The following is a 27,521-nucleotide window of genomic DNA, read 5'->3' as shown; positions in this document are numbered from 1 at the left end:
GCCTGCCCCCTGCACTGCTCCAGGCTCGGCCTCTGTCCATGGCGCCTCCCTAACAGGCCAACCGGCCACACCCCCCATCCCAGGAAACCCGGACCCTGGGAAGGATTTCAGAGAGGCAGCAGCCCCGACGGCCCGTGCCCCCACCCACGTGTCTCACGGCACCATGCTGCCCCCCCCCCCCCGCCAGTGGGCGCCCCCCCCCCCCCCGCCAGCTGGCACCCCACCTGCTTCCCTGAGCCCGGCAGAGGAATCAGGGTTTACCTGGCGTCTGGGCACCTTGGCAACTTGACTTGGGAGGGGCCCTCGCCCAAAGCAAGACCATCTTTCCAGGGACCTTCCCCAGCACCCCCACTCCCACTCGCTCCTGCGCAGGGCTCAGCCTCTCAAACCCGAGCACAAAGCCCCTGCCTGCTGAGGCCTCCAGCAGCCATTGCTTCTTGCTGCTGCTGCGCGGGGGAGATGGCAGGAGAGGGAGGCGGTCCCCAAAATATCCACCCGATGCCGCACCCCTTCCTCAGCTACAGTCCAGGTGACCCCCCGCCCAGCTCCTCAGAGCCACCTTCTGGGCCTCGTCGAAGGAGGGGCAGCAGGCCCTGTGCTCAAGACCCGCCTCCTGGGCCAGGGCAGCAAGCAGCAGAACGGGGCCAGACGTGCAGAAGGGTGTTGGCAAGAGCCCGCGAGGGGCACCCGCAGCAGGGGTTAGAGCCACAGGAGCCCGGGGGCAGGGCTGGCCTGGGGTGGCCAGTCCCCGGGAGCAACGTACAGGAAGAGGGGCTGGCGGTAAAGGGGCCCCGACAAGGCAGAGCTCTGGGATGGCAGGGCCCGGGGCTTCTCTCCTCCGCGGAGCTCCCTCCCCATCTGTGAGGACGGTGAGGATGCGGTGAGGGCTGGCCCCCGCCGCCAGGGGCCCCGAGACCCCCACGAACTCGGGGTTCTCTGTTCCAGGGCTGCCCTGGCAGCGCTGTTCTCCTCCTCCCCGACCCTTCCCCTGCGAGGGCCTGCGGGAGGTGGGGCTGGGTCCGGGGCGGGCGGGGTCTGGCGGGGCGCGCCCGGCCGCTGGGGGCGCCGCGGAGCAGCCGGGCGGCGGGGTGTTGACGCTCTCCCGGGAAACCGACCCCCGGGCGGAGCCGCAGCCGCCGCCCCTCCCTACGGCAGGCCGCGCGCGCCCCGCACCGCCTCGGAGCACAGGCGTGAGTGCGTGTGAGCGTGTGTGCCTGTGTGAGTGTGCATGCGTGTGAGGTCTCAGGGTGCTTGTGCCGGCGTCTCGGTGTTACAGGGCGTGTACTGGGTGGGGCTTGCGGGCAGGCACTTTGGGGCCCGAGAGAGACCGTCCCGAGTACTGAGATAGTACTTAAGGTCAGGTGTGGGAAGGGCGGAGGGGAGTGGCAGGGGCTGGGCCCCAGAACCAATCTCAGAACTGACCCCTGGTCTGGGCCAAAGAGGCTCCGCACCCCCACCCCAGAGTCAGGCCAGTGCCCCTCACCACCCCAGCAGCCCACCGCTGCCCCCCCCCCCAATGGCGGGCTGTGGGAGGTGGGCAGAGGTCTGGCCCTGAGTTTGGGCGGGTCTCTGGAGACTCAGAGAGCTGAGAAGGTGGCCTGTGTGACCTGGACAGGGAGCGGATGGGTGTGTTCCACTGTCTTGTGGGGTCCTCTGCTGGGGGTGGGACGGGGAGCTAGGGCCTGGAGTTCCTGACCCCGCAGGCCACCCAGGTCCTCACGTGGGTGTCGGAGCAGAGCAAGGGTCCCATTCCACAGGAGAAAGGAGCGTGGCCTGGTGGACCTGGCAGGTGCACCCAGCCCCACCCGGCTCTCCACTCCACTGTGCTCTGCACTGACTGGGGGGGTCTCAGTGGGGAGGGGTGGGCACTAACCACACACCCCCACCCCAGGTGCCCGCGAGGACTGGACATGGGCGTGTCATGGGCACAGCTGTAATGTCGGCACAGGAGCTCGCGGCCTGCCTCTGCCGGGAAGGAGACCAGCGCCTGGCCCTGGGAGAGCCCCCGTTGGCCGCCGCCTTCTACCTGGCTGCGTTCAGCTGCCACGCCCCCTCGGCCGTTCGGGGCGTCAGAGCTGCCCTGGCCGAGGCTCGAGGGGCACCCGTGGTGGCCACCCTAGAGGCCTGGTGCCGCGGCGACAGCCAGATCCCCGCCATCCACTGGGACGGCATGACGGTTGTCTCCCTGACGGGGACCCTGGCCTCCGCATTCCTGGCCACCCTCTGGCCAGACCACCCAGCCGCGGTCCTGCACTCCCTGGCCTGCCTGCTGGCTCAGGGGCGCCACCAGGAGGTGGCTCGGCGCTGCGGCACCTTGCTGGATGCTCGCTCCCAGCAGGCCCTGGAGTTGCAGCTGACTCGCGCCCTGGCCTGGGTCCTGTCCGGTGTGCAGGTGGACGCTGGCGTGGCCGACTATCTGCAGGCCTTTGCCTCCAGTGCAGACCGGACCGTGGCCTTTGTTCGAACCCACCAGCAGCCCTACCTCCCCGTGCTGATCCGCACCCTCCAAGACTATAGCTCAGGGCGCCAGGAGGAGGCCGGCTGCCGGGGACTCCTGGCAGCCCTGGACCCCGGGGGCACTTGGAGTGATGCCCTGTCACCGGAAGCCCTGCTCCGCAGTGGCAGGTATGAGGACTGCCAGGCAGCATGCAGCCGGGCCCTTGAGACTGACCTGACAGGCAGCCCACCCCAAGGTAAGAGTGCGGTTCTCGTCCCCTAAGGGCCAGGGTGAGAGTCGCTCCCGCCGTGCCTGCACGGCGTGCTTACATCCTGGTTATGGTAGGGCGGGGGGTTGTTGCAGGGGCGGGGACACCACAGTGACAAGATGGACAAGCCCTGTCCTTACGGAGCACCCAAGAAAAGAAACAAACGAAGTATGTATTTTTGAAAAATGGACCCTGCAAGGTGCTGCTCTAACTGGGTGGTCAGGGAAGGCTTCATGGAGGAGCTGTCACTTAAGTTAAGGCTAAAGGATTCAAGGCAGCAGAAACAGAACACACTCGGTCCCTATGGGAGAAAGAACTTGGGCTGTCCTTGCCACTGAATGGAATTGTAGTGTCTGTTGAGGGGCAGGAACAGAGGGAGAAGGGGAGACATGGAAGAAATAGATGTGGCTAAGCCCTGTTGGGCCTGAAAGGAGTTTGGATTTTACCCCCAGAGCAGTGAGGAGCCATGGGAGGGTTTTAAACTGTGGAGTGAGGTGCTCTGGGTTGCATTTCTATAGTTCCTTCTGTCTGCTGTGTGCAAAATGTGCAAAGGGAGCCAGAGTGATAACAGAAGCTGCTGGGAGGCTGGGAGGAGGACCAGGCTGGGAGGCTGAGAGGCTGAGAGGCTGGGAGAAGGACCAGGCTGGGAGGCTGGGAGGAGGACGAAGCTGGGAGGATGGGAGGATGGAAGGCTGGGAGGAGGACCAGGATGGGAGTTTGGGAGGCTGGGAGGAGGACCAGGCTGGGAGGCTGAGGGGCTGGGAGGCTGGGAGGAGAACCAGGATGGGAGGCTGGGAGGCTGGGAGGAGGACCAGACTGGGAGGTTGAGAGGCTGGGAGGAGAACCAGGCTAGGAGGCCAGAGGAGCAGTCCTGGCAAGAGATGGCAAAGGCACAGAGGAAAGGAGAGGAGGGTCAGGAATGATTTTAGGAGTTTGGCCACTGGATTGCAGAGGGCAGGGGAGGAGCAGACAGGGAAAAAGAAGCAACAGGGTTTTAGACACACCTGATTTGAGATACTGCTCCTCTCTGGTCCCTTTACAGAGTCCTCCTTCTGGTGGGGGCATGGGCAGTGGGTGGCTGGGTGGAGAGCCAGAAGCCATGCACCAGCCTACCACAGGCACTCCAAGATCCCTCAGCCTGGTCCCCTCTGTGTGCTGCTTCCCTGTCTGCACGTGGGGATGGGGGCTCCACCCACTTCTGAACTTGCTATTGTGATTTCAGTGAAAGTGTGTATCAAACCCTTAAAATGGTGTCACCCACTAGGTGCTCAGAAAGATGTCCCTTGAGTCAATCATGTGGACATGTCACTGGGCAGCTGAACACATGAGCCTTGAGAAGAGAGGGGGCTTGGTCTGAAGAAGGGGTTTCAGAATCCAACCCACAAAGAAAGGATTCAGAGTCAAGGGTTTAGCTATGGAGGGAGTGGGGCAGCCGCACACTTGGAGATGGAGAATGGCCGTGCTAGCTGCCATTCACTGAACACCAGGTGGGGAAACCATTGTAAGGTTCGGTGTGCATTCAATGAGATTGAATGCACCTTCCACGGGCAACCCTCCAAGGGCACCTGGAGTGTTCGTGGTAGGCTCTTAACGACCCACCACACTGCCCCCACAAAGAAGGACCCAGCAAAGGGGACAGGAGGACAGAAAGAAGGAGGAAGATGAGGAGCCTGCCGGGTGCTGACGAGAGCCAAAAGATGCAGGTGTTTGCAAGACGATGAGGCACGCGCTGCCATGCCCATGACAAAAGGACGGAAAGTGTCTGTTTTCTGTGCTGCATGGGGTTTACTGGTGACCCCAGTGTTTGTGTGTTGGGGAGGCAGGGATCAGACAGAGAGAACTGAAAAGTGAGTGGGCAACTTGGTTTCTGGAAACATGCTAGACCAGATGCCCTGAAGCCCTCCCACTATAAAAAGTACAAACAGGTTCAACAGAGTCACAAAGAATCCTGAGCTTATGAGGAATTAGGGTGCCCTCCGTGCCCAAAGCATAAACATGCAGTGGCCTGTGAGCAGGCGCAATGCCACAGCAGGCTGGGGGCATTCAGCAACTCCCAGGGGGGAGGGGACTTCCACCTTAATGACCAGTAGAGACCCCCATTGAGACCAGAACTCCCAAGGCTACACCCTCAGGAAGCAAGTGCGCTAGATAAGCCCTACCTGCCCCACCCCTGACCCAGGGGAGACTGCCAGGAACGCTGTCGCTCCTGCCTTGGCCCTGAAGTGGACAGCACCACCTTCCCTAAGAATCGCTGCATTAATTAGATTTAAGTCACTTATGTCACAGGGAGTCACTTTATTGCCACCATCTGTACAAACATGGCTTACAACATGAATAAATAAATGGCCTATAACAGACTTTTTACAAACACAGTTTCCTATAACAAATGTGTTCTAATCCCAAGGTTACTTATAAGGGTTCTTGAAAACACTGAACAAACCCTGTTTATTCGGGAATGTGTTCTGCCCTTCTCAGTAAGCAGACATACGGGGACACTCCATTTGAAGACAAGAATAAGGATAGTTTCAACTCAGATCTCCCACGGGTAAGCATCCAGGCACCAAGGTTCCCTGAGTGGTTAATCTTCCCAAAGTTCCCAGGGCAACCATCTCTCACTCATTCAAGGTTCTTCATTAAGAACTACTGCAGTAGGTGGAAAGCATGGCCATGGTTGTTAAAGCTCCTCCCAGCAAGGGGGCAGAAGTCAGCTTGGCCTCAAGTCTTGCTGGGACCAATAGAAAATAGCAGAGTAGACATGATGTCATGTGATTCTGGAGGCCATGCCTCAACGGGCCCTGTACGTTCCATTTTCATCCTCTTGCAACACCCCCAGTGCCATGTAGGAAGCTAGACCAGTGAACCACAAGGGCACACACAGAGGGAGGCTCTACCAATAGCCAACACCAAGGCCCCCGGCCTGTGAGTGAGGCCACCTTACACCCTCCTGCCCAAGCCAACAGATGTCTGCAGACATGAGGGACCCCAGGTAAGATCTACAGAACTGTCCAGCTCAACTCAACTCAGTCCAGATTGAGGAACAAACATGCATTTTTCTGGCTGTTGAAATGGTCATTGTTTTAAGCCACTAATTTTGGGAAAGTTTGTTATACAGCAATAGTAACCCATACAACTCAGCAGTTGTATTTTTGATGCATGTTTTATCCAAAACTCAGTTAAATAATATAGGAGTTATAATTTTATGTTTCCATAATAATATTATTCGCTACCTTCATTAGTGAAAGAAAAAAGAGCATATGATCATCGCAATGAATTCAGAAAAAGCATTTTATAACATTTTTAACACCCCACAAATTTAAAGAATAGAAGGAAACTTACTTGATTGAAAAAGATAATATTTATCAACATCTTACCAAAATATCAACTTAATGGTTGATAGTAGCCTTCCATTTAAAATCAAGAATGTAGTGTCTGCCTACTCTTCCATTTATCTATTATTGTACTAGAGATCCTAGCCAATGCAATGAGATAAGAAGAAAATGAATATAAGACTAGAAAGGAAGAAACAAAGTTATACCAGACAATATGATTAGCTATGTAGAAAAACCCAACAGAAACAACAAAAATGTATTAGATGTAGGAAGAGAATTTAACAGGATATACAGAAAGCATTTATATTTATAGACACCAGCAACAAATAGAAACTTTATAATTTTAGACTATACCACTTACCATAGCAACAGAAAATAATTTATTTCAAAAAAAAACATATAACTTTGTGGAGAAAATTATAAAATTTTATTAAAAGACAATAAAGAATACCTATATAAATAGATATCCAATGTCCATTGTTAGAAAGATTTGATATTATAATAGAAGAATAAAAAGACAATAATAGACAAGACGAAGAAGAAGAGGAAGGGGAAAGAGAGGCACAGGTGGTGGGGGGAGAGGAGGCAGAGGAAAAGGAGAAGATGGAGAAGAAAGTAGTAATATAAATATTTGCTCTACCAGTTAATACAAAGCTATACTACCCACTACGGAAGGTTATTGACTTAAGGGCTGGATAGAAAGACCAATAAAACCGATTAGAAAGGCCAAAAACAGACCCATAGGTATCCAGAACTTAATATGTAAGAGTGAGCATCACAAATCTATAAGGAAAGAAGAGGACCATTATTCAGTGGATGGTGCTGATTCTGGGGGAAAAAAGTAAATTCTAGGTGGATTATGTGATAGCTAGGTTTTATAGTTTCTAAAGGAAAATATAAGAGAATATCATTAAGATTTCTGTGGATAGCTGGACTTCTTAAGATATAAAAAGTGGAAATAGTAAAGGGAAATTTGTTATGTTTGATTAAATCAAAAATGTTAAACTTCCATTTTGCCCATAACTATAGAAAATGAAAGGAAAATCCACATCAGAGAAAAATATTTGCAAAATATACAATGGGCAAAAGATTAATACCCAGAGTATTTGAAGAATTCCTACATATCAATAAAAAAAATCCAATATGAGAATTGCCAAAAGCATTTTCCATAAGAGAAAACACAGATGGCAAAGAAACGTGAAAAATGTTCAACATCATAGTAATGATATGAATGCAAATTAAAACAATGAGATACCACTTTCCCTCCACCAGATTGGGGGAAAAATTAATTAATTTAATTAAATAAATTGGCCTCACTAGTAATCAGGAAAATTAAAATTAAAACAACAATGGGATAGCATTTTGTATCCATGTTGTCACAATGTTTAAGCCTAACAATAGAAGAGTCTGGCTTCCATAATAGTGGACTAGCTTGACCAGACTGTGTTCCACCGATAGCAATGATAACATTTGGACAAAATACAAAATGCAATTATTTGGAGTCACTGAACAAATGTGGGCAGAAACTGGAAGTTGACCTTTGAAAGAAGAGGACTCTACAATGTGAGATTTGCGAAGCTTTTTGCCTGAGGAGACTCCTCAATCCATGCTTTACCCATGCAAAACAGGAAGCTGCAGTTTTACTGGCTTGAGATGTTGTAGAACAGAGTTCAGGCTGAGAAAAGTGGCTGAAAAGTTTAGAAGGAAAATCCCGAAAAGGAGGGAGCCTCAGAGGGGGCTAGACCCAAAATCTGTGTACTGAATTCACTTAAATTCTTGGAGGACCACCACACTACACATTCGTGGGAGAGACTGGGAGGTCTGAAAGAGCAGCTGCTGGAACCAGCAAGAATTAAATGGAGATTTTAGTTGTGCCCAGCGAAGATAAGACAGAATATGGAGTTCAATCCTAGCCCATGTAACTGCCCACTAAAACAAAATTCAGTCCTCTTCAGAGGAACATGGCTAAATCCAGAGTGTCTACAAAACACCAACCAGATGTCTAGTGTACAATTTTTAAAAATTGCTAGGCATGCAAAGAAACAGGAAAATAAAATGTGAGCCACAGTCAGGAGACAAAGAAGTCAATATAAACTGACCCCAAGATGAGCCAGGTGCTGAAATGAGCAGACTAAAGACTTTAAAGGAACTATCATAGATGTGTTCAAGAACTAAAGGATAATTTGGTCATGATGAATGAACAGATGTGAAATCTGAACAGATAAATGGAAACTATAAAAAAAAAGAATGAAATGGAGATTCTAGAATTGAAAAATTCATAGCATAATGGAGAAAGCAGAAGAGTCAAGTTGGAGAAAGCAGAAGAGTCAAGTTGGAGATAGAAATTATCCAATATGAAGAACACCAGAAAAATGAGCAGAACCTTGGTGACCTGTGGGACAATATCTAGAAGCCTAATGTGTGTAACGGGAGCCTCAGGAGCAGAGCAGAGAACACACTTTCATGTGGATAAATAAGTAACAAATCCCCCCAGGTCCCAAGGGCTCTCCACCTACTGCAACTCTCTAGGATCCATGAACTATTGCAAAAATCAGGGGTAGATGTGTCATTCAGGAGTTAGTAACTGATTGGAAAGGCTCAAAGTCTCTTTTACTTTGGCCACCAGGACTAGACAAGGTGACCTTGTTGTCTGGCTGGTTGGTTGGTTGGTTGATTTCAGGGTGCAAGATGTTTTTCTTTTTACATGACTCTGGGCTGTGGCGTGCTGCTTGCCTGAACGGCAACGGAGAAGGGCAGGGGCAGGCTTGCTTCTGAGCAGAAGTGAAGGTGTTTCGCCCTCTCCTGTTTAGGCGTAAAGGATGATTATTGCCATGGTGATTCAGTTACATTGGGAGAAGGCTCTTTGAGAATTGTGAAGGACTCCATGCCAAAAGCACTGGAGTGGACATTCTGAGACCCAGGATTGAGAATTACTGGGGTTCTACGAACCTCCCCTCCCCAGCGATACTTTCCTAACCTGTAATGCAAGGGTGGGCACCCATGATCTTGAGCTCCTGCCAGCACTTTTCTGGGATGCTCTCCACAGTGTGCACCTGCCTGGGGCCCTGTTGGGAAAGGGTGGCTTGGCTTTCGTTACCAGAGAGCCCCCATCCTCACGAGCACATTCAGACGGGAAGTATGAGGATGGTGGGGTGACGCTGTTGCTGATGGGAACCTCACTGAGTAAAAGACCCCCAGGCCTTGTTCCAAGCACGAGACAAGCATTAATCCATTTCATCCTCATGGCCCTGTGAGTGAAGATCATTTTAAACCCCATTAAAAAGCAGAAAAGGAAACTGAGGCACAGCAAGATTCCATAAATGGCCCAAGTCCCCCATCGTGTAAACAGCATGGGGTCCTCTTTCCTGCACCTGACAGCAATCCCTGTTTCAGAGGGAAGCGTTGGGCCCCCACTTAGCCCCAAGAAGACCAGAAGCAAAGATGCTGGAGTAACAACCACCCCCTCCCAAGGTCACAGGGTCAGAACCTCAGCACTGACCTGGGGGCTCTGATCCCAGAAGAGGGAACTCAATCCCCCATCCATCAGTAAAAAGTAAAGAGGTTTTGTAACTAAATTTCCTTGTTGGCCAATCCGTGAGGTTGACTTTGAACCCATGGGAAGAGAACACTGCTGGGTAGGCCCCCATGTCGCTGCCCACCCTGGCTGTCCCTCCTGATTCTGCTCTGTCGCTGATGCTCTGTCATCATGATACATTGTCCTGGGCTACTGGGACACTCTAGGGAGATGCCTTGAGATGCTTCAGAATGTCCAAAGCGGTGGATGGTCGGGGGCTACAGGTGGCACCCTGGAGGCTGTGGCCCAATAGGCAGGACCAGTGCCTCTGTTTCTCTCCCCAGGTGAGCGTCGGGCCGCTCTGCTGGTCACCCGCGCAGCCGCGGCCTTATTCCTGGACAGTGGGGCCTGGGACCTGCTTCGGGACCTGCACGAGGCCTTCCGCCAGAGCCCGTCGGGGGCGCGGAGGCAGTTTGAGGCGGTGCTCTCCGCGGGGGACCGAGAGCGCGTGCGGGCCCAGGCGCAGGAGGCAGCGGACATGGGCTTCGCCCACTTCCAGGAGGCGGTGCGGAGCCGCGCTGAGCTCCGCGAAAACTCGGGCCGCGAGCTGCTGGCCCCAGTAACCCGCGCACTCCGTGTCCTGCTGCGCGTTGCGCCGCCCGGGGTGCGCCCGGCACTGGGCACAAGCTTGGCCGAGTGCCTGCTGCTGGCTGGGGACGCGGCGGGCGCCCGGGCGCTGTGCGAACGCTTGCTGCGGCCTTCGCGCCCCGGGGACCGTGCTGACTACCTTGTCAGGGCCCGCACCGGGGACCGCGCGCCCCTGTTGGTTCTTCGTGGCTTCTGCGCGCTGCACGCGAGTGACGCGCAGCGCGCCCGGGAGGACTTCCAGGAGGTGGTGGAGCACGGGCCGCCCCACGTGGGCAGCTGCGTGCGCGCCCTGTGCGGCCGCGGGCTGCTGAGGGTGCTGGAGGGTAGCGCGTTCCTGGGTGCGCTGGACTATGTCACCGCCTGCCGTCTGCAGCCCGAGGAGGCACTGCTCATCGCCAAGGCCTACGTCCCCTGGAACCAGCGGGGCCTCCTGCTGACCGTGCTGCGGGAGGAGGGCCGCAGGATGCTGCAGCGGAGGCCAGACCTGGGACTCCGTGGCGCCCCGGGCTGCCGGAGTAAGGCCACGGAGATGTCGAGCCCCGAGGCGCAGGAAGGGTAAAAACTAGCCCCGCACACCGCTGGGGCTGCTGCTTCATTCTAGTCTCCTGCGAGGTAGCTAGGGGTGTGTGTCTTCCATTTTTATAGATGAGTAAACTGAGGCAGGAAGCAGCTGGGGGATTTCCCTAAATCGTGGATGGCTGTTTCAGCGCTGGAGCCCAGATCTTAGGACTCTCAGTCCCAAACAGTGTGATGCTTTGTGGGCCTAACTGTCATAGAAAATTTAGAACTCAAAAATGGGAATGAAACTACAACTTTCCCAACACCCCACCAATTACATTCCCTTCTAGTTGTTTCTCTCTGCGCATAGAAACTAAACCGAGTGTGCGCTCTTTGTGCAATTGATAGCCCACTTTTTTTGCTCCGTGGATCACGGGCATTTCCTCTGCCTCCAGATTCCTTCTCAGGCAGCCCGATCTACAGCCCACCCTGTGAACGAGCCGTCGTTCCTTGCCCATTCCTAGAGCCTAGCCCTTTGTTATAGCGCCAAGGCCTCCATGGCGTTCTGCCCTGAGGACGGACACAGGGGTGGGGTGTCTGGGCCGGGGAGCACAGCCCCCGGGAGGTCCTTGGCTTCCGGAGCTGCCTGTCTGCCCGTCTAGCCACACACCCCACCCTGATGCTCATTCTGGAATTTTCCTGCCAGCCTAACGGGCGGCCCCGCAGCTGCCTGACTTGCCCCTCTCAGGCTGCTGAGAGATGACAGGAAGGTGTTCTAGCAAAGCTCAAAGCCCTGAGCTGGGGGCCTCCTGGGGCGTGTTTGATGTCAGCTCCGCTGCCACCACCCACACTGCACACACACACACACACACACACACACGCGCGCCCTCTGCCTCCAGCTTGCTCTATTCAAATTGCTTTGATGTGCTGGTGAGGAAGAATTTAGTGTGGGAGATCCGGACCCTTTCTCCCTTTTGCCTCTGAGCATTGCCATAACTGGAGGCTCTTCCCAGAGGGAGCTCATTCACATTCCCAGTTTGCCAGGAGCATTCCAGGTGAAGCCTGTGTGCTCTCTAACTCTGCCTACGACACACCCCTGAGCCCTGCGAGGCCAACACCACTACTCCATTTCTACAGAAAAGGAAACTAAGGCAGGGTTGGCTTGTGGGCAGCCCACAGCTTCCATCTTGATCTGCAAAATGCTTGCCACACGGGGTGGTGGGACGAGGGGGCAAGGAGTGAGCACCAAGGGATGTGTGTCAGAGAGGGCAGCTGTGGCTTCTCGAGACGGCTGTGTGAGGGTCCTTCCAGCAGGACCCGGGGCCCTGTGCTTGGGTGGGAAGGGAGCTGTCTGGACCAGGTGCACGGGGGTAGAATTTTCCTGCGGCCCACCTTCCTGGGCAGCTGAAAGGGCGGTAGACAGGGGCTGGGCTGGCTCTCCCCCAGCTACTCTCTCCACAGGGATGCCCATGGCGTGTACCAGCTGGCCGTGCTCCTGATGGAGCTGGACAGGGACGATGAGGCGTCAAGCCTCCTGGGGGCTGATGCCCTGTACCGCCTGGGCCGTCTGGAGGACGCCCACAAGGCCCTGCTGCTGGCCCTCTCGCGGAGGCCCCAGGCAGCCCCCGTGCTCGTGCGACTCGCGCTGCTGCAGCTGCGAAGGGGCTTCTTCTATGACGCAAACCAGGTGAGGAGGCCCCGGGGGGGGGGGGCACAGTACGGCAGGGGGAGATGGGCCACAGCCCTGTGGAGGGCGCAGGCCTCTGGGCCCCTCACTCTGCACCCCTCAGCCTGGACTTCGGAGCAGGTAAAACTTGTCCCAGCCCCGGGCTCTGCCACCTGCAGCAAGGCCCCCTCCCCTCCCTGACCCTCAGTCTCTGCGTCCGTGCCCTGGTCTTGTGGGTTGTCCCGAAATAGCTGGAGCAGGTCTCCAGCATGCAGTAGGTGCTTTGTATTTGCTTTTGTTGTGTTAGGAAGGAAAAGGGCCAAAAGTCAGCTGTAGACTGAGCTCCGTCCCAAATCTCCCAAGTAAACTAGGCTTGGAGGTGACCCTGCCCAGGGAGGGGGATGGCAGAGGGCCCCCAGGTCCTCAGGTCCTGCTCACCTCGCCGCTCTCCAAGACCATTCTGCTCCCAGGAAAAGCAGAGCTTCCCCTCCCTCGGGTGTTATGAGGGCTTCCCGTTGGAACGGGGGTCAGAGGGTTATGTTCCAGGGGAAGGTGTCGGACTTTGGGGCCCGTCAGCTTCTGCTGTGGTCGGATTTGGGCTCCTGGTCTCCCTGCGCTGGGCCACACGGGTGGGAGAGGGAAGGATGCCCGGGAACCTGCGGGTCCTAATGCTGTGGGACCTGTGTCTTCAGCGAGCGGCCAGCAGGGGCAGCATCGGGGCTCCGTGGAACGGAGCCAGTCGTAGAGCCGAGGTTACATCCACCCGGAGCCTCGCTCCATTCAGAGCGGGCACTGGTCCCACGGCACTTCCTCCTCGCCCGGTGCCCTCGGTCACCTTATGATCTGAAAACCTTTCCCCGCGCTTCTCATTTGGACCTGCCGTGTATGGGCCGGTGAAGCGAGATCTCCACCTCCATGCCACGGAGGAGGACATGCGGCTCGGGGACCCCGGGACCCCGGGACCCCCGACCCCACGCCGTGCTGCCCAGAGGAGCAGCCCCGCGCAGGCTCACATGTCCCGCCCTCCCTAGGCCCCCGCCCCTGAGCCAATCCCAGCGGGCCACACCCCTGTACGCCCCGCCCCCAAGCCCCGCCCCCGGACGCTCCTGCTTGTGGGCCACGCCCCGCGAGGGGAATGAGAGTGGGATGGGCTGGGCGTCAGGCACAGGGAGGAACCTGGTGACTGCCCTGCCCCTGCAGCTGGTGAAGAAGGTGGTCCAATCCGGGGACACGGCGTGCCTCCAGCCCACCCTGGGCGTCTTCCACCACGAGGACCGGCAGCTGCTGCGGGGCCACTGCCACGCTCGGGCCCTAGCCATCCTGCGAGCGCGGCCCAGCGGGGCCGAGGGCACAGCCCACACCAGGGAGGCCATCGCCTACCTCTCTCTGGCCATCTTCGCTGCAGGTAGGAGCTGCCCGCCCGTCCCCAGGGTTCCCACCCTGTGCCAGGTACCTAGGGGCAAGAGGAGCCATGAGGGGGTCAGGGACCTGGGGGATCCAAGCCCACACTTGGTTCTCGGGTATCTGCGTGCGCTGGGGCCGCTCGCAGAGCACGCCTTGCCCCGAGGCCCTAGCTGTCCCGGTGAGCATCCTAAAACGTGGGAGAGGAGCCAGACCAGCTGGCACCTGAGCTGGGATCCTCCTGGCGCCCTGGGCTGCCATCCCACACCCCTGGGCCCTGTGGGTAGGAGGGCCACACTTGGTTGAGGCCATTCTCCCAACTTGGCCCCTCTCCCTCCAACCAGGAGAGGCCCTGGTTCCCCTAAGCCCTTCCTGGAAATAGTGGGGTGTCTCTGTATGAGTGTACCTGGTGGCCCCATTTGCCCAGCCAACCCACCCAGCACCATCCTAGGTGACAGAGCCTCTTGGAGTTGGGCCTTCTTAGTGTGGGGTCATAGGGCACTGATGCTGGAGGGAAGGGACTTTCCCAAGGATGCACCCCAATTTCCTGGGGTGCATGGAGATTCCAAGTGTGGGCTTTGGATCAGAACACCAGGTGGACTCCCGGCTCTGCACTTACTAACCATCTCCTCCCTTACTTCTTCTCTAAGTGGGTGACAGACACCGGCAAGGGGTGGGAGCGAGGGTCATGTCAGCTAGTTCTGGGACAGCGGGGATGGTGCCTGGTGCAGAGCTCACGCCCTGCACACATTAGTGGCGAAGGGGACACGATCCAGAGCGTGCGTTGTTCTGTGTCAGTCACAGGACAGACACACGGAGGGAGCGTGGTGGTGCTGTCCTTGGGGAGGGGCCTCTGTGCCCAGCATTCAGAGGGCTCCTCCCTGCCCACCTGGCACCTTCCCACTTTCGGCTATTCCATGTCCAGCGCTGAGGACCCATCCGCCTCCTGGCCCCTCCGCTGGCCTCACTCAGGTGCAGCTGCAGCGGCCCCTCCTCTTGGGACCCCTGTCTGACTGTCCACCAGCCTAGATGCCACCCTCACGGCTGGGCTCCCTGTTTCCCACAGCCAGCGCCCCCAGGTTAACGCCAGCTGCTCTCCAAGACTGTGTCTTGGTGCCCAATGGTCTGTGAGTGCCCCGAGGTGGCCTTGAAGCTGGTGCCCCCCTGCCCCACCCCACTGTCGGGCACCAGCAAATGCTGGATGAGGGCAGACGCACCGTACCCACCAAGGCCCAACAGCAGTCACGTCCCAATGCCACACACCCCCTTCCTCCAGGGAGTCAGGCAGTGGAGTCCCTGCTCACCCGTGCCCGTTGTTACGGGCTCCTGGGCCAGAAGAAGACGGCCGTGTTTGACTTCAATTCAGTGCTGCGGGCTGAGCCGAGGAACGTGCAGGCGCTGTGCGGCCGGGCACTTCTGCACCTGGCCCTGGGCCAGCAGAAGGTACCGGGCCCCACCCTCCCCTCCTGGGGCTGGGCGAGTGGGGTTAGGGGAACAGTGCTGTAGGGGAGGGGCGCCTGGGAAGAATCAGCACTGCCTTCCTTCTCAGCCCCAAGCACACAGAGAGCAGGGCCAGGCATCCTGAGTGTGAGACACCCATTAAAACCCTTCCTTCCCGGGGCTCACATCATCATCACACCGTTTGTGGGAAGAGGCCCGCTGCCTCCCAGCCTCAGCACAGACTGTGCAAACCCTGGGGCCTACTAGACACCTGCCCCCCCACCCTCCACTTAAAATAACAAGACCTCGGCGGCCATCTTGGATACCACACCCTGAGCTGCCTGCCCAGAGCCCATGGATTCAAGCAATCAGCTTGCAGGGACAGGGGTGGGAGGGGACCAGCACTGTCAGGCCTTAGGCAGATGCTTTCGCAGAGAAAACCTGCCCGCAGGCAGCCACAGCTGAACATCCCTGGACGGGGGCACTTCTCACCCGAGAGCAAGGTCACAGGTGAGTGACTAAAAATGAGTGTCTGCCCTGAAGCTCTGCAGCCCAGAGGTGACCTGCCTGCCAGGCTTCTTACTTAAGGGTCGGAGTGCTAGGAAGCAAGGAGAAATGATCCCAGATGCCATGAAGGTGACAGCCCCTGCAGGTGGGGCTGGCGTCTGCCCCTCAGGAGGTCTGGTTCCCCCCACGGCACTGGCAGCCTGATTTCAGTTCCAGCCTGTCGTGGGCTTTCTCAGGGTGACCCCTCCTCGGGTCCGACAGTCCCTCTCTTTCCACAACTCCAGTACACTAGCAGCCGGTCACCATGCTCTGCCTCCTGTCGCTCACCAGATGGGCCCTCCTGTTGTGGAAGGGCAGGAACTGGACGGTCTGCCCCTTCTGGTATCCCGACACCCGGGCAGATGCCCAGGGGGGACGATTCTGCCACTCACCCTGCCCTCCTCCCCCTGCAGGAGGCTGTGGATGACATCCTCTTGGCTCTGAAGCTCGACCCCAGGATGGTGGTCCCTGAGATTCGCTCTCTGAAGCCGGAGGCCCAGGCCCTCATCACCCAGGGCCTCTGGTCCCGCTGCCGGGCCCTCCTGAGCCAGCCGCTGGTCACCGGGGCTGCCCTCAGCGACGAGGACGCCCAGGGCCTCCTAGCTGTGGGGGAAGCGCTGATCAAAATCGATGCTGGGCAGCCAAGGGGGCATATTCTGCTGGCAGACGCACTCACTGCGATGGGTATGCCCAGCCCAGGCTTGGGGAACGTGGGTGTCTGTCCTGGCCCCTCACCCTTGATTCTATTCTGTAAAATGGAAGAGACCCTGGATTCAGTGCCTTCTGGGGTCCTTTCCACCCCAAATCCTGGTCCCTGTGACCTGGTCCCCATGCGGGGCCTGGGATGCAAGTGTCTTGAGCTCTCGTTCACCTGCATGGTTTTGCCTGCAGAGAGGAGAAACAAAGGAGCAATTTGGGGTTTCATAAAAGGACCCAGACGCTTGGGGCTTCTCATTAACTCATGCATTTTTTCAACCGACGTTTATACGGAATGCCTATGGAACACCAGGCCGTATTGTAGGTGGGCTTGTGTCAAGCCCCCAGGTGCCAAAATCCTGAGAATATTCCAGTCCTCATGTGAAACGGGAGAGCTCTGGGCAGCGTGCATTTCCCTGACCTGTCACTGTCACCTCCAAGCCTGTGGAGTGCCCCCAGCAAGGCCTACGTTGCCCTGCAGCATTCCCACGGGTGCTCAGGAGAGCCCCTTGTGGTGACCACAGTGAGCATGCTCAGAGCCGTGCTGCTCCACCTGGGGGTCCTGGACTTAGTGACCCCCCCCAAATGACGGGGTCAACAGGCAAGCTGGGGCTGGCGTGGTGTCACTGTGTCCCTCTGCTTCCAGGGCTGAGCCCCTCTGCCAGCTGGCCTCTCCCTGAGCCAACACTGAGCAAGAGAGGCTCTGGCCAGCTTCCCGGCGCGGTGGCCAGGGTCCCAGGTCTCCTGCCCCCTGCCCCAACCCCCGCCCCTGACTGTCCTTCCTGGATCACTGACAGGCAGCTACGAGGAAGCTGGCACCTGCCTGCAAAACGCCCTGCACCCTGCCCCGCAGTCAGAGGCGGCCCGCGCCCGGCAAGGCCTGCTCTGGCTCAAGAAGGGCCATGTACCAGCTGCCGTGCGGGAGCTGCAGTGCCTGGCCGAGGCAGACGCCCAGGAGCTCGGCTTCCTGCTGCAGCGCCTGGAGGCCTCGGAGCGGCAGAGCCTCAGCCAGGTGTGCCCCACGGAGCCCCCACCCAGCGCTTCCCCCACACGGTGGGCTCGGGGCTGCTCTACCCTCCCTGCTCGCCTGCTGTCAGTTGAGGGGCGGGGAGGGGGGAGACAAGCCAGTCGGCCGTCTTAAACCCAGCAACCTCCCGGCTTCTTTGCATCAGCATCTAAGCCACAACTGACAGGGCCTGGGAGAGAGAGTGGACCCCTCCTAAGACCTGGCTGAGCCAGCCAGGAGCACCTGGCCCTGCAGGAAGCCCACGCCCACCCCCACATCCTGCGAGAGAGGCTCCGCGCCACCCCCCCCCCCCAATGAGAGCGTGGCAGGAAGGCAGCGGGCGGAGGGGGGCCTTGGGTTAGGGCACTGCATCTGGCTGGCTGATTTCTCGTTCCACTGTCTACTCAACAAGGGCACACTGAGCACCTTCCACCAGCCGCTGGTGGAGCTGCTGCCCCACCCTGTGGGCCTCCCATCTCAGGGGTCACAGGGCCAGGGTGCTCTTGCCCTTCCGAGTGTATTCTGAGCTGGTATTGAGAAGACCCTAAAACAGGGCAGTGGGGGAACAAGGTGGCACTGGAGGTGAAACCATGATGGGACCGACAGGCCAAGGCAAAGGCCTGAGGGAGGAAGGAGTTCAGAAAGTTCTAGAAACGGGCAGACCGTCAGTGCAGCTGGTGTGGATGGAGGAGGGCATGGGATGGGGGAGGGGCTTCTGGGCCCAATCTGACCACAGGGAAGGGGCTGCGCCTTGCTGGAGGCAGCCGCCCCAGCAGGTTGGGGGGGGGCGGCATTTCACCTGTGCGGAGGGGAGGGAAGGGACCGGTAGGAAGAGGAGGCCCACCTTGGAGTCGGAGTGAGTCAGAATCAAACCCCGGGGGGCCCGGGGCAAGTACCTCACCTCCTCACGCTAGCGTGCACCCAGGACTCTAGGGGGTTCTCTGGGGACGCCCCGCAGAACAGAAACCACTGGTGCTTCAACCAGGGGGGTTAACACGGGCCTTCGGGGCAGAAGGAGCCCGGAGAGCCCTGGGTAATGCAGGGGGAACAGCTGCCAGCAGGGAGAATACATCATCAGGACCTGGAGCTCAGAGGAGCAGAGCCCTGAGGAGGGGTCTGGCTGGGGTCTCAGCACGGAGACTGGTCTGGCCTGGTTCACAGGAGGGAGCTGGGTGGTCTCCAGCCCTTATGAGGGGGCCGAGCGGAGACAGGAGGAGGGGGTGCCGGGCGGGGTCTCCGAGCGGGTGGGGGGCTACCGGACGGGGGTCTCTGAGCGGGTGGGGGTTGCGGCCGGGGGTCTCCGAGCGGAGAGGAGGGGATGCCGCGCGGGGGTCTCCGAGCGGGGAGGAGGGGGCCCGGCGGGTACACTGAGTTAGCAGGAGAGACCGGTGAGGAGCCCTGGACCGTTGCCGGGCGACGCGGCCCGACCCGGAAGTCAACCGGAGAGGTCGCGCCCCACTTCTGGTGCACGCCCCGCCCCTCCGGCGGCACTGCGCTTGCGCCGCAGCGGCTCCGGCTCGCGGCTTGGAACTGCGCCTTGCGGTCCAAGGGCCTGGGGCCGGCTCTCGCAGGTCCGGCGCCTGCTCCCGGCGCGCAGCCTGCCTCCCAGCCCGATGGCGTCCCTGCCGGCCCCGGAGACTCACTGCTTTTCCCGGGGACAGGGCATGAATGCGACCCGCCGCAGGGCAGAGGGAGAGGGACAGCGGGAAAGGCCGGCCCTGGGGAGGGCTTGTTCTCCAGTGGGGGGCCACTGTGGGCTCTTGAGAAGAGAAGGAGGCGTAGGAAGCCGAAGGGTAGCCGGGGGGAGCCAGGTTTTGAGAGGGATGTAGGTTTAGGGCAGGTTTTGAGAGTAGGCTTCAGCCACACTCCGAAAAAGAAAGTGAGCCTGGGGGGCAGAGGGGAGGCCAGTGGGCTAGGCCACTCAGACGGGCGTCTAAGTCCCCAGGGAGGGAAGAGCTAGGTTGGATGGTGCTTGCTGACTTGTCTCCACCCTGCAGCATCCTCGGAGGCTGGGCGTGGGGGGCGCCCACCATAGCCCTCAAAACACCACACTGCCAGTCCCAGGGGGCAAGCACAGCGAACCCCAACACCTGGAGGCCATGCTAGCAGATGCTGGAGCAGGCGGTCCATCAGAATCACAGTCTCCCCCTTGACTCTGGCTCTGCAGGGTGTTTGGACCCTATAGTGAGAAACCCACTAATGCTCAGCGGGCCCTGCGCTCCTGACCTCAGGCAGAGGAGGGGACTCAAGGACCAAGCTGGGCAGAGGAAGTGCTTGCTACTGCCCACAGGGCCAGGGCAGCCTTGGGAGGGTGGGCCTGTTGGGAAGGCCACCACAGAGAGGGGCTGAGTCAGGGAGGAATGAGGGAGGAGGTCACCAGATGATAGAAGCAGCAGGGCTAGGAGGAAGGGGAGGACCAGTGAGGAGGAGAAGGGAGTCCAGGGGGACCCCGTCTGAGCTGGGCTTCTAGGGTGGTGGGGTTGCAGGGCGTCCCCTCTAGCCTGTACTTGCACTTCCTCCAGAGGAAGTGGGCAGCCACTCTGCGCAGGTCAGGAGCAGAGGCCAGCTGTGCAGGGCTGGGGAGGGGCCTGTGGCTCTCTGGGCTGACCCACACTGCCTCCCTCTGTGTCCTCTGTGCAGGCTGCGGCCCAGGAAGCCAACACCCTCCTGAATTCAGGGCACCCCGGGCAAGCACTGGGCTACTGCTCACTGGCGGTGCTCGCCGGGGGCAGCAGTGCCCATCACCTTCGCCTGAGGGCCACCTGTCTGGCTGAGCTGCAGGAGTTTGACCGGGCACTGGCAGACCTGGACCATGTCCTCCAGTTGGATGTGGGGGACCACAACCTCCCGATGCGGGTGCAGGACCTGTGTTCCCAGGGCCGCCTGTTGCTGAGCCTGGGGGATGGGGCCAGGGCCACAGGGGCCTTTGCCCAGGCCCTCAAGCTGGCACCTGCCCTAGCCCAGAGCAGCCTGTGGGAGCAGCCAGGCCGGGGCCCCACTGCCCAAGCGTTCCTGTGCCATGGCCAGACCTGCCTGGAGGAGCAGCGCTATGCAGAGGCCTGGACGGCAGTGGAGAGTGGCCTCCTGGCAGACCCTGAGCACAGCGGCCTGAAGAGGCTGAAGGCGAGAATCCGGAGGGAGGCATCCTTGGGCTGCCGGCTCCACTGACCCGACGCTCTCCAGGCCCAGGCGTGGGCCACCCCCCCATTGCACCCTGGCTAGGCTCCTGAGCGACAGAGTACGGTGGGCGTAATTGCTGCAGATCAGACTCCGCTGAGAAGACAGACTCTACGGAATTGCCACAGTTTAGGTCACCGAGAGGTGTTTGTGACAGGGCATGCATAGCATCGCCTCATCACAAGACAACAAAGCTATAAATTAATCTTTTAAAGTTCCCTGCATGGGAAACAGCTCTTGGGTCCAAGAGGAGATCACGTCTGAAATCAAAGACTATTGAAACACTAGTCATCACAAAACCCATGCAGAGAAGCCCTGTGGGCTGCAGCCCCACCGGCCCCGAGGGAAGGCCCGGCCCCAGGCAGGTTGCTAAGCAATGGAAAGAAAATGCAGTGCGTGTTCAGTTCAAGAAGTTAGAAAAAGACAGTAAAACTAAGGAAATCAGGAGATAGAAATTAAGGATAAAAGCAGAAATTAATAAATTAGGAAAAGAAAAATACAAAATCTGGTTCTTCAAAAAATAAAGTAGATGAACCAACAGCTAATTCTGTCAGTTGAGAAAGATGGAGGAAGCACAAGGGCTCACCTGGGTGCGCTGCTGCAGTGAGCCCCACGCGTCTCCTGGCGAGCGGGCAGTGCGGCCGGGCCAGCTCTCAGGACAGTACAGTGCACTTCGGACACAAGGTCTACACGCGCAGGTCTGGAGGGTACCCAGCGGGCCCCGGGGCCGCACAGCCCCATGACAGAGACCGTGGACCTGGTGTTCTGCCTTTACTAGGGCCTCAGGGTGGGATCTCGGGGGTTTTGTGGGGTCACTTATTGTTGGCTAGTTTGAAGCAGAAGAGTGGGAATGGGGTCTCAGGAGAGTGGAGGCTGGGCGGCCCACTTCCTTCTCTGGTCGTTTTGCTAATGGCTGTGTCCTACAGCTGGCAACACACACATTCCAGATGGAGGTCTTTTGAAATGGACACCCTGGCTTGATATCAGGCTCACCACAGAGACATAATTCTAAAGTGACAAGGACAAAGTAACAGATAACAGGAAATTAAAAGCATCATAAGAAATTAGGTTTCTCTGGGCAAATAAATTTGGAGGCCTGAATGAAATGAATTAGCTCCTAGGTGAATATTTAACTAAACGCCCAGAATAGGCCTAAAACTTCTGCAGGACAATTGCTACGGAGGAAAAGAGAAGGTTGTCCGGAAACTTCCCCCTAAAGCAGGCTCAGTTCCAGATGGAAAAACCTGTTAACCTTTAGGGAACTGTCAATCCCAAATGGCTCTAAACTCCCTCAGGCCAAGAAAAAGAAGCTTCCAAGTTCTTTTTGGAAGAAAGCAATCTCAACAGAAAGAAAGCTACAAACCGATTTATAATTACCAGTCCAGAAACCCTGAATACCAGCAAGCCCGAATCTGGTGGCGTGTTCAAAGAATAACACACCTGAGCAATACATACGGGAATGCAAGGATGGTTCAAGGTTAGGACACACATTCATACAGGTAATCACAGAACCAGAGCCCAGAGAAAATAAGTCCTGTGACCCCTCTTGGGAGCTGTGGTGGGGGTGCACGGTCCCACCTGGTGAGTCCTCCCTACACCTGTGGATTCCCACTGTGGGCCACCAGTGCAGATACAACCACGTGTCCTGGTGGCACCACTTCCCGCAGCTGGTGTGTGCCTGCACGTTCTCTCCAGCGTCCGTGGTGGGCGTAGCACAGCCATAGGGCCAGCCCGGCCCAGAGCTGTATTCCCTCTGCTGTGGCCTGACCCCCTCAGACTCCATTCCCACACAGAATTCCCAGGGTCCCCAGTGTGGACTAGTGAAATCTTGGCAGTTATTGGGGTGCATATGCTAGTTCCTCCAGGATCAGTCTTCACACCTAACCTGCCCCCCCAAGGATGCTGAGATTAGACCCCATTTATGGGTCTAGAGTCAATGGGTGAAGGAGGGGGTCATGGAGGTTGAACAGAGTGAGCGACCTCCTGAGCACCCTGACCCACATGAGACTCTCAGGATTTATAAAGAATAAAAAGGCGGGTCTCCAACGCTGGAGGACAAGCTGCGTCCACTGGAAAGGGGCTCAGAGGACTTGGGGATTCAAGGTTCTTGGCTTCCTCTGAGCCCCTTCCTAGTTCCAGGGTCCCATTCCTTCTCAATCCGTGCCCCAGCTTTCCATAAGAAAGTTGCGGAGGCACAAATGCAACCAGCATTGTAATTGCACAACAAATGGAACTAAATGTTGTGTTTGCTTCCGCACCACCAGCCCTTGCATGTCCCAGGGACCTCTCTCAGGAGCCGCCGAGCCCTCTGACTCCCGGGCTACAACCTGAGCTGGTGATTCTCTTCCTGTATGTGCTGCAGAACATTTGGGAGAGCCCACCCCACACCACAGCTGCCGCGGCCACTGTCACTGTGTGAACAGCCACGTGCAGCAGCACCTGAGGTCCCACATCCCCTGACTCAGTGGGCGCATCACCACCACCTCGGGGAAATCAACCCATACCGTGATTCTCCCTTCCCAAGGAACACAGCGCTGCAGTCAGGCCCCACATCCGTCTTTGAGCATCTGGTGATGGGAAACACTCTTGGTAACAATTTATGTATCAGTCAGGGTCCACTTCGGAGACAGAAACCACACCAGTGATTCAAATAGCGAGGATTTTTTTTTTTAAAGATTTTATTTATTTATGTGACAGAGTGACAGAGAGACAGCCAGCGAGAGAGGGAACACAGCAGGGGGAATGGGAGAGGAAGAAGCAGGCTCATAGCGGAGGAGCCCGATGTGGGACTCGATCCCGGTACGCCGGGATCACGCCCTGAGCCGAAGGCAGACGCTTTAACGACTGCGCTACTCAGGCGCCCAATAGCGAGGATTTAATACAAAGAATTGCTCGCTAGCTACGAAGATGTCAGTTATGTACCTAGGGTAGAAGGAACTCCAGGGGCCATGGAAGTAGCAACCACAGAGTTCAAAGTCAGATGACCCAGCCTCTCCAAACAAGCTGCCAGCCGTCACCCACACCTCAGCTTGGTGACCAGTCTCCCCTGCACGTTCCCCTTGCCCCACGTGGTGCTTCCCAATCACACCTTTGTGCCTGGCACTGGGCCTCCATTCTCTCATCCGACTGTGATGAATCTTATAGATGAGAGGACTGGGGTTGGCTTGGGGGACCAGGGACAGTCAGACCAACCTGGCCCCTTCCCTCCTGTCCAGGATACCCAAGGCCTGACATCAGGAAGCAGCTGTCGGGAAGGTGTGTGGAGGGGGACTCCCACAGGCCAGACTCTCACCCCAGCTCTCTCTGAGTGCTTCGGAAGTGTACTTCAACTTTCTCCAGTCTTTGCCTTCTCTGAGCAGGGCCTGTCTGCAGCACAGATGGGCAGACCAAAGGACATATCTGACTCCTGCCCTACAGAGGCCCAGAGACACCTGCCAGATGGGGCTGGGCTTCATGCAGAAGACAGCAGCTTGCCCCACACCATCCTGCCTGAGAGTGGGGGACAGGAAAGGGCAGGTGTCTGCTGGGCCTGAGAGCAATCCCCTGCCCCATAGCAATGGTGACCAAGGCTAACTGCTAGACCTTGCCCTGGTCCCAAGGTTAATAAGGGAGGTGGTACCCACCCCTCCCCCCTATGGTGGGCTGGGCTTCCAACTTCCACATCTCACATCTTTTGCCCAAGCGACAGGGAGGGGTGAGCAGGGAACCTCCACTGGCCCCTGAGCTCACCTAGGAGAAAGGATTAAAATCCAGCCTCCAGAGTGTCCCAGGCAGAAAGGAGGACCTGGGACTCCCTGCATCCAGGGACCTGGCTGGGGCTGGGGGTCTGTAGCTCCTTGGCCTGTGGAACCCCTTCCCTGGTTTCTCTTGGCTGCCAGGTACCCGAGCACTGCCTTGCTGGGTCCCACAGTGGAACCGGCAAGCTCAGCACCCGGCTCGCTGGCCCCTTGCTTGCTCACAGCTTGTGTTTCACTGACAGAGCTGCAGATAGAATGCATGAACAGGGCAGCTCGGACGGGAGAAGCGGGCACTGAGCTCCAGCTATCGGCCAGCATCTGCAGCCAGGCAGCCTTGGTGGCGGCATACGGGGATGCGCTCCAGCTGGCTGAGCTGGTCCCTGCCCACCCCAAGCTCCCCCAGGAAGAGCAGTCCTGGCCTCTTACTCCCCTGACCTCCCCTCCAGGCCAGGCTACCAGCTCCTCACTCTGGGCGGGGTTCCCAACCTTCGGATGGAGTGGGTGCTGGGAGACAGAGGGCTGAGTAGACCCTTTCCTGGGCTCTGGGGGTCGTGTCTGGCATCAGCCCCCACCCCAGGATTGCCCTCCTCCCAGGCTGGAGCCAACCTGAGAGGCTGCTGAACAGGGTCTGGGCATTGATGGCCCTGCCCAGACACCCTTCCAGACCCCCAGGTGCCTGGGGGGACAACTCGTTCCTTGGGGTTCTGAAATAAGCAGATCCGTGCTGGTGTGCAAGTTGGGTCTGAAGGAGGGAAACCTGGCTTCTGGCCAGACCTGCTCCGCCCGGAGCCCCCGGCGCCCATCAGTGGGGTATCTGATTCACTCTCTGAAGCACTGGGGTGCCTCTGTCCTCTCAGAAGCCTCTCTCCCAATCCCCACCTCCCCTGACACTTCCACCTGGCAATGCCCCTGGAACCACCAATCTCACTGGAGACTGAAGTAGCAGAATCCCGTGGCAGGGTCTTTGCAAACCCCACAGCCAGTGTGGACCTCTGGGCCCTACATCTCAGGCAGGGTGGGGAGAAGGATCTGGCCTTTCTTCCCAGTGACTCCTGCGGCCCCTTTGGACTGTGGAATCGAGGAGGGAGGAGGGGGCAGGATGCAGGGGCACAGGGAACCCTGTGCTCCTGGAGCTGCTCTGCCCCCTCCCCCCACACCAAGCCCAGATAGAACTCCGTGCCTGTGAGCTGGAGAAGGTCCCCACCTCCAGGGAACCCACACCTGCATCACAAAGGAGGCCCGGAACCCTCACTCAGGCCCCACCTGAAGCCACTGCTCTCCGCCCCTGGGAGCCCTCCCACCTGGCCCCAGCTCACCAAAGCTCTAGGCCATCCCAACCCAGCCTTCTGAGACCTGCCCGTGGGGGGCAGCCATTCCTGAATGACCTGGAGGTGAGCTGAGTGCAGGGCCTGCCTGCAGGCCAGCTTCCCCGGGCAGCACCAAGGAACTCCCTACAGCGCCCAGCCTGTCTCCCAGGGGTGGACGGAGTGTTTTGTGTGCAGCCTGTCCCTGGGACAGGCACCCCCCACCCACAGAGTTCCCCTCCAGGCAGGACCCCCCCTTTTCTTGGCTGTGGCCACAACAGCCTGGGGAGGCCAGAGCAGCCCCCTTTCCTGATTCTCTAGCGCTGGGCTTGGTGCTCAGCCCTCAATAGGAGAGTTAGTGTGTATGCACGTTTCTGCCATATCGGGTCCCTGGAAGTGAGCAGGACAGAAAGAGTGAGTGAATTCATTAGTTCTGATGGAAGAAAGAGCACGCTGGTGAGACCAGAGCCGCAGATGGCTAGGCTGGGGCTCAGACCGGTCCAGCTGAATCCATTCATTCATTCAGCATTCAGATGTTGGTGGGTGCCTCCAGGCTAGTGGGTACCAGTGTGGGAGCTGGGGGCCCAGGCAGATGGAGCTCACCGCCCGCATGGCGCTGACATTCCCCTTGGGGAGGTGGACAATGGAGATAGCAGGGGCACAGAGGCCGAATCGTCCATCCGGTGGCGAAACAGAAATCAGGTCTGGGGTCAGGCTGGCTCTGGTGAATACAACCCAGGGAAGGCTTCACTGGGAAGGTCACCTTGAGCTAGGACTTTTGGGGAGTGAGGGGAGAGCAGGCAGGAATCTGGGGGAAAGGCAAAGCACCCGAGGAGGGGTCTGTCTGGGGGTAGGGTGGAGAGGACTGAAGGGGATGCAGAGGTGATGGGGGCTACGGGGGATCCTGAGATCAGAGCAGACCTGGCTTCTCCTCTCAAGCCAGGTCATGGGGCAGGTGAGGCCCAGACCCCTGGATGCTCGCAGGTAAAAACCTCTGACCCAGCCCCTTTCGCCAGGGCAGGACTGGGGTTGCCTTCCTCAGGCTTCTCCCACACTCTGGGCCCCACCTGGTGCAGGGTGGGCGCGGGGGCTCCAATAGCAGGTGTGCGGTGTGTTTGAGGACTGAGGGAGCCTGACACAGGGAAGAGCGGTCCGCTGCTCTCCAGCTGCCCAAGCAGCTTTCCGGAGCAGGGCTCCGCGTGCCGGCAGCAGAGGCGTGCCCGCACACGTGTGTGTGCACGCTACACGCACACATAGAGCACAGACACACACTGGCTCCCACTAGCACAAGGGAGCACACAGATCCCAGAGCCCAACCCGCAGGCAGCACGCCCTTGCCCGCACACGCTGGCAGCCCCGAGTGTCCTCCACCACCACCCACCTCCTGGCACGGTCCCTCAGAGGCCTGGGCAGGGGAGGGTGAGGAAGGAAGGCACAGGAGCGGCACACCAGCCCGGTGACCGCTGGACCCAGCCCTGCCAGTTCCTTCCTGGCCTTCTGGTCACTGCCTGCATGGACGCAGGTCCTTCTCGTCTCTCCCCTGCCCACTCCTGGGGGCCCAGGAGCCCACACCACTTCCCAGGGGTTTTCCTGACCCGGCACTCAGGCCTGTAGCTCCAGGATCCCCTCCCCACCTGCTGGCACTAGGGCCCCTGGCAGGCTCCGCTGCAGTAGAGCCCTTGGCAAGCATGGAAGCTGGGCCACCTGGGTCCCTAGTGCCACCTCCAGCTGTGAGCAGAGGGGTCCCTGGACCTCCCCTCCAGAAAGTGGGCTTGGAGAAGCCGACCTTGGGAAGAGGATGGCACCATGGCCGGCCTGCTGGGCACCCGCCCCCCCCCCCCACACCGGTGCCTC

General features: G+C 58.3%; 1 protein-coding gene across 1 annotated transcript; it reads left to right on the top strand.

The window, feature by feature from the left end:
• The first annotated feature begins 1,897 nt into the window (after window positions 1-1,897).
• TTC34 (tetratricopeptide repeat domain 34) lies at window positions 1,898-21,365 on the top strand. Its single transcript, XM_026520041.4, has 8 exons — window positions 1,898-2,693; window positions 9,893-10,751; window positions 12,156-12,381; window positions 13,561-13,765; window positions 15,038-15,204; window positions 16,161-16,431; window positions 17,241-17,455; window positions 20,090-21,365. The coding sequence occupies exons 1-8, from the start codon at window positions 1,922-1,924 to the stop codon at window positions 20,615-20,617; spliced, it is 3,243 nt and encodes a 1,080-aa protein (XP_026375826.3). The 5' UTR covers window positions 1,898-1,921; the 3' UTR covers window positions 20,618-21,365.
• The last annotated feature ends 6,156 nt before the right edge of the window (window positions 21,366-27,521 follow it).

The sequence above is a fragment of the Ursus arctos genome, unplaced genomic scaffold (assembly GCF_023065955.2).
Source record: "Ursus arctos isolate Adak ecotype North America unplaced genomic scaffold, UrsArc2.0 scaffold_32, whole genome shotgun sequence".
Lineage (NCBI taxonomy): Eukaryota > Metazoa > Chordata > Mammalia > Carnivora > Ursidae > Ursus > Ursus arctos.
This window is presented reverse-complemented; position numbering and strand designations above follow the sequence as displayed.